Raw genomic sequence first — 15,574 nt, forward strand, 5'->3', positions numbered from 1 at the left:
GAGTTAGTGAATAAGAATATTTAAAGCACTTTAAAACAGAGGCTGATATACATGGTTAAACGCCATATGATTGTATTCCACTAATACTAACCTGACAGCCAGAAGGTATTTTTTCTCACATCCACACAGATCATGATCCTGGCAAAAGAGATATGAGAGAGGTGTGAGAATTTTTTTTTTTTCTAGACTTGGAGGAAATGTCCATTCTTAACCCAGAAAGCTAATTAATCTGCCTTTCTCACAAGATGAAAGTTTTTGTTTGTTCTCATCCCCATTCCTCTGTCAGATTTCACAGCTTTCATCAAGATTTCCCTAGTTCTTAGGAGTTGAATATGTTGACTATATATGATCCTATTCAAGTTATTTAGTGTCTTTGAGCTTAAGTTTCCACCTTTGTAAAATGAAGATAATTGTAGGACTTCCTTTACAGGGTTGTTGTGTGGTTCAGTGAATTAGTATATGCAGTGCGTTAGAACTACACCTACCACATGGTGCAACAGTAGTTGGATGTGGTGTGCAGTCCCCGCCCCCATACTGGGGATTGAATAGGGGTGGTCTGTTACGAGCTACATCCCTAGCCCTTTTTATTTTTTATTTTGAGACAGGGTTTTGCTAAGTTGCTGAGACTTGAATTTATAATCCTCCTTCCTTAGCCTCCCGGGTTACTGGGATTACAGGTATGTGCCAATATGCCCAGCATGCGTTCTGTTTAAATAGCCATGTTCTTCAATTGCCTATTCTGTCACTGGGATCTAATTTTCTTGCCAACAGTACTCTTTGGAGTTTTTTCTTCCCTTCTTCACTGCAAGTGTTTTTATTAAGGCCACCAGTGATCTTTTTAAAAAATATTTATTTTTTAGTTGTAGATGGATACAATATCTTTATTTTATTTTATGTGGTGCTGAGGATTGAACCCAGGGCCTCACATGTGCTAGGCGAGCGCTCTACCGTTGAGCCACAACCCCAGCCCCACCAGTGATCTTTTTTTCCAAATCTATTATACTGCTTGTTCTGTAATACTTTAAATAATCAAGGTAATCTTGCAACCAGGGGTTCAGGGGCAGGGGGCTGCAAGTGGCTTTGGGAGGAAGAATGGGAGACAGAAATGTGGAAGAAAGGAATGGTGAGAAGGAGGGAGAAAAGATAAAGAAGGAGAGAAGTAGGTAAGAGAGAATGGTCTAACTTTGGAGTAGTGATGGCAGGATTCTGCAAAGGTTAGGTGTGGATTAAATGTGTGGGACATGGAGTTGGCAGTTAAAAGAGAAGTCATTTCTGGCTGGGGATAGAGTGATAGAGGCTCACTTAGCATTTGCAAGGCCCTGGGTTCAATCACATTTAAAAGGAGAGAGAGAGGGAAATAATTTAGAAAAAGTATTAGTATTGATATTGTTGAAAGGAAGTCAGGGAAGTAGAATGATTAGGAGTGGTAAAGCATGCATCAAAATATTTTTTCAAGGTAAGGAAGACATCAGTATTTAATGCAAAAGAGGAAACAACTGATTTATTCCTTTAGGAAAGAATGAAGATACTGAGAGGTAGAGGCAGGTTTGTCAGGAACACACTTGAGCCAACAGTAAAGCTAACACCCACCAAGAGGGTTTATTGTTTCATTCATTTCAAGGATTTCTGTTTGTTTGGTTTCTTTTTTTTTGAAACTCAATCTCCTTTTGCTTACTGTACTTGCTTATGTAGCTGTTTATCGAAATGATCTTTTGGTGCTGTATTTGCTCTCTTATATCATCCTTTAATTCACAGAACATTTTAATTATATACATTCTGAACTCCTTCTCTGTCATTTCTTCTGTTGTGCTAGCCATGGATTCTTGGTTTGTTTGGGGCACTTTCTTCCCTTATTTTTTCATGTTGTTCATGTGTTTTCCCTTCTAGCACTGCAGATCCAAGGTGTTAGTTTTTACCCTATAAGCTTATAGTGTCCCTGCAGGGTTCCAATACCTCTCCTTTAGGGGGAAGAACAATATTAATAGATCCAAAAAGAAACAATATACAGTCTTAAACCAAATAGCTGGTATTAAAATGTTTACGGTTTTTTCACAAGATATCTACAATATAAACAGTAGGTTTGCAATAGGGTCTACAGTTTCTGATGGTGGACCAAAAACCCAGATGAGGTGTCGGATGAGACATTGAGGGGGTAGGAGGTGAGGATATAGAGTTAGTAGATCTTAGGAATGTTGAAAGAGGAATTTAAAGAAGTTGGTTAGTAGCAGGAGAAGAGAGACAAAGTGATTTGGGGGAGACAAGTAAGTGGGAAGACAGTTGACTACAGAAAACAAACAAACATAAAAATTAAGAAAAATAAAAAGTGTAAAAATAGGAGGTGAAAGAATATACAACATCACTGTAAATACTGTTCAAACATCCCAGTCCTCAGTAGCCTAATTCATGAAAAGTACTTGGTTTCACAAATGTTGGGGATGTGAGGGCGGGAGAAGGTCGGGGGAGGGAGGGGAAATCTCAAGGAAGATTCAAGTCTTGTTTTTGTTGGAGCTCAGTGTCTTTCCTGCTTCCATTCTCATCCAATGGGTGGTGTTTTCTGTTGTTTGCTTGTATCTCCATCCTCAGGATGGTGAAGGTTATTTGGGTGGGAAGGTTGGTCTTGTGGATGGAGCTCCTGGAGGTGGGGTATAGCACTTGCCTTCCCTGATGGGACACTGCACCCCAAGGATCTCCTTTGGGGCCTGCTTGTGTGATGTGGGCACCTGGTCTTATCTCCTTATATCCCCTGTGGACCTCACAATTCCTGGTCCAAAGACAGTGACTGTAAAGAGGGTATGGAGTTAATAGTGATACCAGGGATGGTGCAGTTTACATCTATTCAGTAATGAAAATGATAGACCTTCTGATGAGGGGAACAGAGTAGTGCTTTGGAGCTTGAGGCAGAGATGATGGAGAATAGGTATTGTGGGTGAGTTTACTAGGAATCAACAGAGATGAATAGAAGAATTGTTAGGCACCATCTAGGATACATTTGGGGTTGGATGGAATGAATTTGTGGTGGGCCATGGTTTTTTCTGTTAAATGTTTTCTTCCAGCAGTGCTTTGTAGGAACAAAGAAAGTGAAAATTAGAGTTGTTCAGGGTTATATGTTAACAGAGCAGGCAGGATGGAAAGTGAAGGGGCCCAGAGTTCAGGATGGTGATAATGGAAAATTTGAAGGGCTGACTGTGGAACATTGAGAACCATGTATAGATTAATTAACTGCTAAACACAGGTTCATGAGTGAGCCCAGGCAAAACCAGTTGAGAAACCACCTAGCCAACTCACAACTGTGAAAAATAATAAAGTGTTGTTTATGAAGCCAGTTATATTTTGGGCAGCTTGTTATTCAGTAATAGAAGACTGCAGTGCTCTGCCTCTGTTGACTAAGCATGGCAGGAAACCTGAGGCAAGACAGCTGGATACAAAAAGAGAAAGAGGTAGATCCTAGGGAAACTTGGAGGGGTAGAGAATAATGGAGATGGATTCTAGAGGGGCACACAGAAAAAATGCAAAAATACAGTTCATCCAGTTAAGTTCAGGCTGTAGAATGTGAGAGAAAGGCCAGGGCTTGGTGTCCTGAGATGTGGGGCCCTGTGGAGGCAAGTAGTGTTGAGTGAATGACAAATCTTGGCTTCTTTCTTCTTTCCCATTCACTCTCAGCAAAGATCTTGCCTCGTACTACTTAGAAGAAAGAGTCTCCATGTGGGAATTTCCTAATCATTCCATTTCTAAACCACAAATGAATACAGATAGGAATTGTATGATAACAATTTGAAGGCAACAGATAAGTCATGTCTCTTCATTTTTATAAGCCCAATCAAAACTTATTCCCCCACTTGCCAAGACCAGTAAAAAGTTCAATATTAATTAATAGATTTTGTGCCTCCTTCTCTTCTTTTCCTGTATTGCACTGGGATGCCAAGGCCAGTGCAGCATGTCTTGAGGAGAAATGGGAGAAAGGAAAACTATTGTACTGATGAGATCTTAGGCCAGAAACAGAGACAGCACAGGGGACCTCACTGAAGCTTCTAGAGCATACGTGAAGATATTTCCTTCTTGCAGGAGAAGGGGAACCTTGGTCAATAGAGAAAGGAAAAAAAAAAAAAATGGCAGACCCTAGTGGGTCAGTGTGCTGGTGGACAGAAAAAGTTCTTGAGAGAATTGTATTGTTCTTCAGCTTATTGTGGGCTCATCAGCAAAAGGATTTTGCCTTTTCCCCCTTATATCAGTCAGGCCTTTTTGTTTTCAGACTAGAGAGAAAGAAGATAGTGTTTTCTGTGGTCCACCTAGGCAAAGATAGCCACTCTTGCTAGATTAGCTCATAAGAGAAGAGGATAGCAACAAATTCTTTTTTAAAAAGTGTTTTTTTTAAATTGATGCATAATCCAACATAATAGTTGGATTAATTGTGACATATTTGTTCATATACATAATTTGATCAATTTCATTCTACAGTACCTCCTGTTGACGTCCCCTCCTCCCTCCCTGATTCCTTTCCTCTACCCTGTTGTCTTCCCTTCTGTTTTCACAAGATCCTTTTCTTTTCATTTCTTTTCTCTTCATTCCTTCCGTCCTTCTTTTCTTTCCTCCCTCTAGTTTTTCATATGAGAGAAAAAATATGACCCTTGACTTTCCAGTCTGGCTTATATGGCTTAATGTAATGCTCTCCAGTTCTGTCCGTTTTCCTGCAAATGACATAATTGCATTTTTCTTTATGGCTGAGTGAAACTCCATTATATATATCACATTTTCTTTATTCATTCATCAGTTGATGGACACCTAGACTGATTCCATAACTTGGCCATAGTATGTTGACTTTAATTCTCTTGGATAAACATTGAAAGTGGTATAGTTGGGTCACATGGTAGTTTCAATCCTATTTTTTTAAGGAACCCCATACTGATTTCCATAGTGGTTGTACTAGTTACAATCCCACCAAAAGTGTGTAAAAGTGTCTTTTCCCTCACATACTCACAAGCATTTATTGTTATTTGTATTCTTCTTTTTTGGTACTGGGGATTGAAGTTAAGGGCACACGACCACTGAGCCACATCCCCAGCTCTATATTATATTTTATTTAGAGACAGGGTCTCACTGAGTTGCTTAGTGCTTTGCTTTTGCTGAGGCTGGCTTTGAACTCGTGATCCTCCTGCTTCAGCCTGCTGAGCCGCTGGGATTACAGGTTTGCGCCACCATTTGTATTCTTGATGACTCTCATTCAAATTGGAGTGAGATGGAATCTCAGTCTAGTTTTGATTTGTATTTCCCAGATTGCTATACATGTTAAATATTTTTTTTTCATATATTTGCTGGCCATTTGGACTTCTTTTGAGAAATATGTTTAATTCATTTACCCATTTATTACTTGGATTTTTTTATGTTGTTTTGAATTCTTTATATATTCCAGATATTAATCCTTTGTCAGAAGAGTAACTGGCAAAGATTTTCTCCCATTCTCTAGGCTCTTTCTTTATACTCTTATTTCTTTTTCTGTGCAAAATCTTTAATTTGAGGCCATCCCATCTCAATTATTGGTATTAGTTCCTGAACTTGAGGGGTTCTATTGAGAAAGTCATTGCCTGCATTTGTATGTTGGAGTATTGGCCTTGTTTTTTTTTTTCCCCCCCTAACAGTGGCAAAGTTTTTGGTTTAATTCCTAGGTGTTTGATCCATTCTGAGTTGGCTTTTATGTAGAGTAAGAGATAGGGATCTACTTTCATTCTTTTATATATGGATATCCAGTTTTGCCAGGACCATTTGTTGGAAAGGGTGTTTTTTTTCCTTCTCTGTATGTTTTTGGTACCTTTGGGTGATGGGTTCTTTAAAGAGAGGCAGAAGAAGGGAGACTGAATTTTCGTAAGATTATAAGGAAGACCCTGCCATCTCTCTCCTGTAGCAACTTGCAGGTGGCAGGTCTTAGGATGGGGGTGGCCTTGTGGACACCCAACACTAAGCACCTGGCCCAGACCTTGCCCTTCCTCAGTGAGACCACTCACTCTGTGAATTGCCTCCTGTGCACTGGCTTATTCTCACTAGTATTAAGACATGTTCACATCTCTCAGGTCCTAAAGTTTTAAAATATCTTCCTTGGCATGACACTCCCAGGTCAGTGACAAAGGACCTCATCATGGTGGGCATAGCAGGGGACATGAGCTTAATCTTATGGGTGTCAGTTACCCTTGCCCTCAGAGTTCTGCAGTGATGGACCCAGATGGATACTTGCACAAAAAATGGTAGCGTTGCAGAAAGCAATATTGAGCTTAGGGAATCATCTGCTTTTATAGCAAGCAGTAAACAGGCCTGCTGTTTATACTGGCAGGAAGATGTCATCTTATCCCTCACGGTTGCTCATAGCAAATAAAACTCTGAAACATGGTCAGAGCTTGGAAGCCAGCAAGAATGTGCATATTGGAGCTACAGCAAAGGAAGGGGAATAAGCGGGAAGGGTGTTGGATATCATGAAGATAGATGTAAGGTCAGTGGGATAAAAAAAGGAGATTGGGAAAAGAAAAGGGAGGGTATGAGGAATGAATTTGACAAAATTATGCTGTGTGCATGTATAACTCTATGACAGTGAATTCCACCTTTATGCATATTTATAAAGCACTAATTAAGAATAAATAGATCAATAAATGGAAGGTAGACCAATAGTACAGAGGAAGAGGAGTAGGGAGAAGAAGGAGGGGAAGGAAAGTGGGGAAACCAGGGACTGAAATAGAGTAAATTAAATCCCATGCATGTATGGTTATGTCAAAATGAACTCAACTATTATGTATAACTATAATGCACTAATAGAAGCAAAAATATATATGCATGTTTAGAAATTCAACATATTCAGAGTGGAACTTTTCACCTCCCTCTTTCCTAAATTTGTTTCTCACCTTTTTTCTAACTCATTACCAATTCACCCTTACCTCTTTTATGATCTTCTTCCCTTCTTATATTCAGTAGTTCATGAGGTTTGATGGATTTCTACTATCTGGGCTTTTTATTTACTCTTCTTGTCCTTCATTACTGCCCTTTGGTCAGACCAACTGTACTTGTCTTTCTTGGTTATGGCAGCAGTTTTATGTCTTGCAACTAGGATATTCATCTTATTTTATTAAGTTATTTAAGATTTATTTATTCATTTGCTTGAAATTCAGAAGGTTCAAAAGGTATACTGTAAAGCTTCCTCCAGCCTTTGCTTTGCCACCAACTCTCCCCAAGGCATTACCTATTTTCCAGGTAATGTTACTTACTCCTTGTGCAGACTGCCAGACTGGAGATACATTTCTTCTTTCCTTTGTTTTTCTTTTAAATAGTAATGGGATTGGGCATGTAGCTCTATGGGAAAGCACTTGCCTAGCATGTGTGAGCCCCTGAGCTCCATCTCTAACCTAGAGAAAAACCCTACAAATGGTAACAAATTTTTTTTGCACTTCACCCTGTTTACATAATAATGTGTCTGGGGCATCATTTCAAGTCTGAGTATAAAGAATATCTTTTGTTTTCAGAATGTTATCCCATTGTATAGATAAAACATAACTTATTTAATCAGTCTATTATTGGACATTTGGTTTGTTTTAGCCTATAAAAATAATTACAAATAATGCTGTAGTGAAAAACTTTGAACATACATCATTTCTCACATGTATGACTATGTCATTACTTCAGTCTAATCATGTCACCATGCTACTTAAAAATCCTTCAGTGTTACTCTGTAGCATTAGAAATTAAACTCTTTAGCATGGTTTTCAAGGTCCCATGTAATCTGGCCACTCGTCAGGACTCTGATTTACTTTTTTTTTTTTTGGTTCTAGGTGGACACAATATTTATAATTTTATTTGGTGCTAAGGATCAAACACAGTGCTTCATGCATGCTAGGCGAGCACTTGACCAGTGAGCCACAACCCCAGCCCTGGTTTACTTTCTTGTTCTTTCCTGTCTTAAACCTTATATTCCAGCCACACTGAACTTCTTTTGATCCTTGAATGGCAAGTGATCTCAGTGAACTTAGGGCCTGAAGTATGCTGTCTCCTTTGCTTGAAACATTTCTTTTCCTATGTATGCTTTTAAGTAGTTCAAAAGTCAATTCTGATGGAAGCTACTCCTGGGATCTGCAATCCCAGTCTAGGTTAGGGGCCTTCTCTGTATCCCCATGATACCTTTTACCAACCACTGCCCTTTGCCCAGTTTTTATTATTATTATTATTATTATTATTATTATTATTATTATTATAATTGCCTGTTTGTCAGTTTTCTCCACTAGAACATAAATTCCATGAGAGAAAGGATAATTTTTATCTTATTCATTTCTGTATCCCTAGCACCTAACCTAGTCTCTGGCACATAGTAGGTACTCATATTCATTATGTTGAATGAATATGATCTGGAATTACTAAAAATGCATTTTAACTTTAATGTTGCTACTTGCTAGCTATGTAACCATGGTTAAATCATTTATACTTAATTTTAATCTCTTTATCTGTAAATTGAGATAATATTCCTAGATACCTAGGATGGAGAAGAAGTGAATGAAGATCAGGTAAGATGGTATATGTGAAAGTACTTTCCAAATATTATACAAATCAGATATTAAGAAAATATTGTAGCTTAGTGGTAGAGTGCTTGCCTAGCATGTGTGAGGCACTGGGTTTGATTCTCAGCACCACATATAAATAAATAAATAAAATAAAGGTCCATCAACAACTAAAAGAATATTTAAAAAAGAGAAAATATTAGTTGTTAAAGTATGGAAATTTGTGTTATAATCTCATATATAGTACTTAACTTGCATATAGAATGGCCAAGTTGAGTTCACTATATGAATATATTAGAAATAAATATATTATCAAGAAATCACAGTCCAGTATACAAAAAGCATTAAAAACAATTTAAATTAAAAAAATTATCAAAATTTTTAGTTGACATAGAGCCAGATACAGTAGTATGTACTTGTATTTCTAGCTACTCAGGAGACTGAAGCAGGAGGATCACTTGAGGAGTTCAAGACCAGCCTATGCAACAAAGCTAGGCTTTATCTTTTCTTTATCTTTTTTTTTTTTTTAAGAGAGGGAGAAGGGGGGGGGAGAGAGAGAGAGAGAGAGAGAGAGAGAGAGAGAGCGAGCGAGCTAGGCTTTATCTTAAATTAAAAAAAAAAATTTGTTGTTGTTGTGCTGGGGATTGAACCTAGGGCCTTGTGCATGCAAGGCAAGCACTCTACTGACTGAGCTATATCCCCAACCCCACAAAAAACAAATTTTAATTGACAAATAATAATTAAACATATTTATAGGATACAGTGTGATATTTCAACACACGTGTACAATGTGTAGTGATCAGATGGAGGTAATTGGTATATATACAACTTCAAATATCACTTTTTTGTATTGGGAACATTTAGAACCCTCTCTAGTAGCTGTTTGGAAATATATAATCAATTATTATCAACTGTAGTTACACTACTTAGAAATTTTATTCCACTCCTTCCATGGACAATTAAAATATTGTTTGAAGTTTCTCAGAGAGGCACAAGGGGGATTATGTTGTTACACAGCATGATGTTATTATAATTTTCTCTTTATCACTCTTCTCAAAGTCTAGTTCAGGATGGCAGATATTCCCTAGAAAAGCACTATTCAAAAGGAGTATTACACATTGAATTTTAAATTTGCTAATAGCAATTTAAAAAAAAAGTAAAAAAAGAAATAGGCACTGTTAATTTAACAGTTTTATGTCTAGTTTAACCTAATAGGTTTAAGATTTGAATGTCTAAAATGTCATTTTAATATTGTAATCACTATTAAATATTAATAAAATATTTTACATTGTCTTTTTATACTGTGGGAGACCAACCTTGCACGTGACTGAGTTAACTCCCCTGTGCGATGTGGCTTCAGGCACCCATCCTGCTAGACTGCCCCGCTCTTCTAGGATTCGAGTGACTGTGTCTTTGTGCCTGGGTGTGCCTTCCTACATCCCCATGGGTGGAGTTACGCTCACCTGTTCCTTTGTAATATAACCCCTTGCCCTGTTTTAGATTGTTTCATGGAAGTGCTTTGTGTGTGTCCCCTTTTCTTACTGTGCCCTTGGGTGTGGCCTACCTAGATGTCAGTCAACCTGCTGTCAGTGGGACATCAACAAGATAGACTCAGCCCCCCTGAAATCTGACCTCTTGCCTCATTTGAATAGCTTCTCCTCAATAAAAGGGGTCAACGCGTGCTCTCTCTCTCTCTCTTCCTGCGGACCCTTAAGGTCAGAGGAGCTGTCACAGAGACCCCAAAGAAAAAAATATTTGTGTCTCTTGTGTGGTTATTTTGTGCAGCCCAGTCAGTGGAGTTCAACTGGAGTGACCCGTTGCCTTTTAGAAACCCGGCATTATATTATCTTTGAAATCTGTGCACATTTTCTACTTCTGGTACATCTCACTTTGGACTAGTAACATTTCAAATGCTAAATAGCCAGATACAGTTTAGTGGCTAGTATATTGGAAAGCACAGGCCTAGAACTTTTTTTCTTTCTTTCTTTTTTAAATGTTTATTTTTTAGCTTTAGGTGGACACAATATCTTTATTTTATTTTTTTATGTGGTTCTGAGGATCGAACCTAGTGCCTCACGCATGCCAGGCACTACTACTTGAGCCATATCCCCAGCCCCTAGAACTTTTTTCTTCCATTTACCTCTTTCAAAATTCTTGCCTGCAAGGCCTATGAGGTCTCTTTCCTACCTGCCTTTCCTGTCCTCCCTTTTGTTGTGTAAGTTAACACAGCTTTAGCTTGTCCCTCTGACTCTGAAGTTTTAAGCAGTTCTGTAAGTCAATGTGCTAAGAGGCCTAGAATGTTGTAAAGGAGAAAGTCTATCCTTACAAAAATCACATTTTTTTTTTGTCCCTGCCTCATTATCTATGTTTTATCATGTATACAGTGGCCAGTCTGAAGTTTCACATAGCATATTTACTTCATTGCTGTTGTCCATTTTCACAGAACACCTCTAGGGATGTATTGAGAGAAAGTGTAATCTTAGAAATATTTTTAGTTTCCAGTAATACTATCATGTTCAGATTCTGCTTAGGTTTGGGATATAGACATAAAAAATAACACAAAAAACTATGACTATAGTTACTCATAGGAGGTATGAAATACAGTTGACCTTTATGTTTTGTTTTACTTTCATTTATTATGAAGGAAAATATTAATGAAAATAATCCTGTCTTCCATAGTTATTGACTTTAGGTTTTTCTGTTAAGTTTGTACTCATTCTGCAACCTCTTGAAGAATACAAAAATTCTTATTTAAAATGTTTTCCCAGTAAAATAGGGAGTAAATAAAATTCCACTAAATTTATCCAGAATGATAAAGAAATATTCTATTTAAGGGAAATTGTGTTAAGTTAGTATTCAAATACTATGACCTTAATTTTAATAATTTTTAGTGGAAGTTATTTAATTTGAATATAAATTCTGATCTTTATAACCAGAGATCATTAAATAGAATTTATACTTTTCTTAGATTATTTGTTGAACTGAATTACATTGTATACAACAATGTAGGGGAGGGGAAAAGGAGTAATTTTTTGCATGGCTACTCTCCCAAGAGCTGTGCTTCATGTTATAGTAGTTATTTTATATATATATATATATATATATATATATATATATATATATATATATATATTAGATTATATATACTATATTGTATGTATTATATAATATGTATTACATATATGGTTGTATAGTATTATATTTGATTCTTAGTGTGTCTTCAGTTCAGTTCTAAGTGTTTGGAAAAAGATGCAGTGTTCTACCTACTAGGAGACGTAATCAGGTACCCACCTGCTCTGGCAGGTTGTAGAACTAGGATTTGGCCCCTGGCAGTGTGGCACTACAGACCCTCCTTTAAAATACTCCTCCATTTTACTCCTATCACTAATGTAAACTTCACCACAAACTTCTGGGGGTAGATATCAGCATCCTAATTTTACAGATGTGAAAACTCAGGACCAAAGAGTTAAGTAAGTAACAATTAAAATCAGCTGGCAAGAGGTGGGCATTTCTTATTCTTGCTCTCCCTCTTTCTCTTTTTATTCCTTTTCTAGGACTTTTTAATTTTGGCCCAGGAAAGGTTTGCATACGCCAGTCAGTGAAAACATTTCTTTCATCTCTCTTTGGTTCATTTGTTTGCCTTTTCCTTTCCCCAGAAAATATCTTTTATAACCATGAGTGTTGGGGGCCGCCCTGGATAGGAGCTGTGCCCACACCTTTAAGTCCTGAGTAAAGAGGTACTGGACTGGTATCACACCTATTGCAATGCAAGTGGACTTGCCTCTGCTCGGATTGAAAGGTGCAGCTCTGGGAGTTGGTGTTGCCCAACTGGAGTAGGCTGCCTCCTTGTCCCTTTGTAATCCTACCCTTTGCCCTTTTTTGGATAGAATGTTTCATGGAAACTCCCCTAGTGTGTCCCCTATATAAGATAAAGAATTCCTGTGACTCTTTCTCTTTCTATGAACCCCTAGGGTCACAGAGCCATCCCCGGATTTTGAAAAGGTACCTCTGTGTGCTTGTGTGCTTTTTTCATGGTTTTCTTAAGTTATTGAAGTAGTCAGATTTTGTGAACCCAGCATAGGTTGCCAGCTTGGATGGATGGCAATAAATGAAGGCCCCATTTGAGAGTGACTTGGTTTTCTATGCTACCTATGATCTGGAATCATTGAGATAATTATTTAACTGGGTAATTTATATAATACTTGCCTTTTAAGAGTTTATTCTCAAACTATTGACAGTGGTTTTGTTTTGTTTTGTTCTGTTTTTCCCCCAGAGAAATTGGGACAATTATCAGGTCATTAGGATGCTGCCCTAGTGAAGGAGAGCTACATGATCTGCTTGCAGAGGTAGGTGGGGCTGAGGAAATCTTGCCCAATCAACTCTCCTAGGCTCTGACTCCTAACTTTTTTTTTTTTTGTAATCCTTACTTGAAATTAAAAATTCTTTAAACTACTGAATGTGTTCTTTGAAAATAATAGGGCAGCTGTGTATATCAACCAGCTGACCTAAAAAACTTTACATATATTGAAGAAATGACTGTTATCAAGTAACATAATTAATCTAATAAAATCCACTTTAATATTATCATCTTTTTAAAATTAGGTGAGGAAAGGCCAGTAGATACAATGTACTGACCATATGAAGAAAGAACAATGACAAATGAAAGGCATATAGTAAATAAATAAATAGAAGCAGAAAAAGAAGCTGAGTTTAAGGAATTTATAATTATTAGAGGAAATTAAAAAAACTTTTAGAACAGCAATTAGTAACAGAATAATAAGTTTATTTTTTATATTGAATTTTTAATATATAAATATATATTTATATTTATATATCCTGACTTTATATTGACCGTTATTTGAAATACTGATGTTAAAAAAAAAAAATCACAACAAATTTAAAGATCTTGATTGGTTTTATTTTGTGATCCTAAACTGAGCAACACTTCATTCCATAAAGTAGACTAAGCATATGAACTGAGCAGAGGAGTTGATTTTAAAGAGAAAAGCCAAAGAAAGCAGAAGCAAAGAACAAAGACTATTAGTTATTTTACTTTCTTATAAGGCAGGCAAAGGAAGATAGAACAACAGTAAAATAACTGGTTGATTATCACCATGTTGTGTGTGTGTGTGTTGTGGGGGTGGGGGGGTGAGGATTAAAACATTCAGAACTTAATTATTATGCCAATCCAAAATGGTCTATTTGAAATATTTGGTTATTCTCTGTCTCTTGATTGCTGGGAAAAGAAGATAACAATTTAGTTTTGGTTTGATGATCTTGAACTTTAGTATGACTCCATTTTGATTTTTTAGCTTGGTCTTTTGGAGCCCAATACAGGAGCTTAATCCAAAACCGTAGCCTCCTATAGCTAAGTCTCTGGAGAATTAAGCAACAGATGAGCAACACAAGACCAGAGACCTTCATGTCCTGTTTGGCTTTCCTGTTTTGTTTCTGTTTGGCTTTTTTTGGTCTACTATCTTCCCCTCCCTCCATCCTTCCCTCTTCTTCTTTCTTCTTTTCCTTTCCTTTCCCTTCCTCCCTCCTACCCTTTTTCTTCCTTTGAAACCAGGGGCCCTGTGCATGCTAGGCATGCACTTTATTTATTTTATTAGGGCCAAACCTTCAGCCCTAATCTAATTTTAAGTGCAGCTTTCAGTTCAACAAAGCACAGACCTTAGGGGGATAAAGCTACCTGAGCCACAGCAGGAGAAGAAGCTTTTCACAATTGCTTATCTAAGTTTGTGAGTTTTGGCAGAGGCCAGGGATTAATAAAGAGGATAAGAGAGAGAGGCAAAGAAGTGAAATTTTATTTACCTTCTTTTTCTGCATACCTAGCACATTCCTTGCTTATTTATTATTTTGTTGAAGAGAAGGAATTGTGATCTGGACAAGACAGTTTCTCTATAATAATACTTCAAAATTTGCTTCAAAGTAAATGGAGTAAGTTAAATGGTGAGTGGCATATGTCCTGTAATCCCAGCATCAGGGAGCCTGAGGCAGGAGATTCACAAGTTTGAGGCCAGCCTCAGTGATTTAGCAAGACTGTCTCAAAATAAAAAATAAAAAGGGCAGGGATGTAGTTCAGTGGTAGAGCACTGCTGGGTTTAATCCCCAGTCCCATCCCACCCCCCAAAAAAAGAATGATATTTGGGGCTGGGATTGTGGCTCAGCGGTAGAGCGCTTGCCTAGCACGGGCAGGACCCGAGTTCAATCCTCAGCACCACATAAAAATAAAGGCATTGTGTTGTGTCCTTCTACACCTAAAAAAATAAATGCATATGTATATATAAAAAGAATGATATCTAACAAGACATGTTTTGAGTCCTGGAGAAATATATATAATTAAGTCATGGAAGATTACAAAGATGACACTGTTGCACAGATATTAGCACCTTGGAAAATAGAAAGCAGTATCAAGTTTTCATTAACATTTAAAAATATTCAGTGAGGATATTGAAAATTTTAAGAATGCATTCTTTTTCCATTTTGAGGTTCCAAAAAGGTATTTTTACTAAGAGTAGGAGAAAAAAAAAAACATTTTTCCAGTATTGGTATTCACATTAAAAGGAAGAAACGAAAAGAAAGATACCTTAAAGTGTTTATCCAAAAAATAAAAAATAAAAGGAATTGGTGTTAGAGGCAGCCCAGCGCACTAGGGCAGAGTTGGAAATGGGAAGATGAATATATGATGTCATAATAATTGTTGAGTGTTCAGTAGAATAAGCAGAGCAGAAATGAAAAATAACTCTGAAGGTCAGAAAAGGAGAATCTTTAGAGTGTAGACCCTTAGTAATTTTTAATGTATATTAATGTTTTAATGTATATTAGGATTGGCAAGCCATAACACTGGCCAAATTGATTTCTTCCCACCACTTATATTTGTAAATGAATTTTTATGGAACATTGGTTAGATCCATTTATTAACACGTTATCTATAACTGTTTTCTTATCACAAGGTTGTAGTGTGGACAGAGACTCTGCAGCTTGCAAAACCTGAAATATTTATTATCTGGCTTTTTACAAGAAAGGTTTGCCAAAGTAGAACAAATACT

The 15,574-nt window shown here is 37.2% G+C and overlaps 1 protein-coding gene across 4 annotated transcripts in view; it reads left to right on the plus strand.

Moving 5' to 3' along the window:
• The window catches only part of Drc8 (dynein regulatory complex subunit 8), a 114,546-nt gene that overhangs the window by 64,370 nt on the left and 34,602 nt on the right, over positions 1 to 15,574 (plus strand). For all 4 annotated transcript variants that reach the window (XM_026390752.2, XM_026390754.2, XM_077802603.1 and 1 more), the window contains one exon: positions 12,796 to 12,868. In XM_026390752.2, coding sequence (XP_026246537.1) covers positions 12,796 to 12,868 — 73 coding nt within the window. The remainder of the gene's footprint in view (positions 1 to 12,795; positions 12,869 to 15,574) is intronic.

Source organism: Urocitellus parryii, chromosome 9 (assembly GCF_045843805.1).
Source record: "Urocitellus parryii isolate mUroPar1 chromosome 9, mUroPar1.hap1, whole genome shotgun sequence".
In the NCBI taxonomy this organism is placed as follows: domain Eukaryota; kingdom Metazoa; phylum Chordata; class Mammalia; order Rodentia; family Sciuridae; genus Urocitellus; species Urocitellus parryii.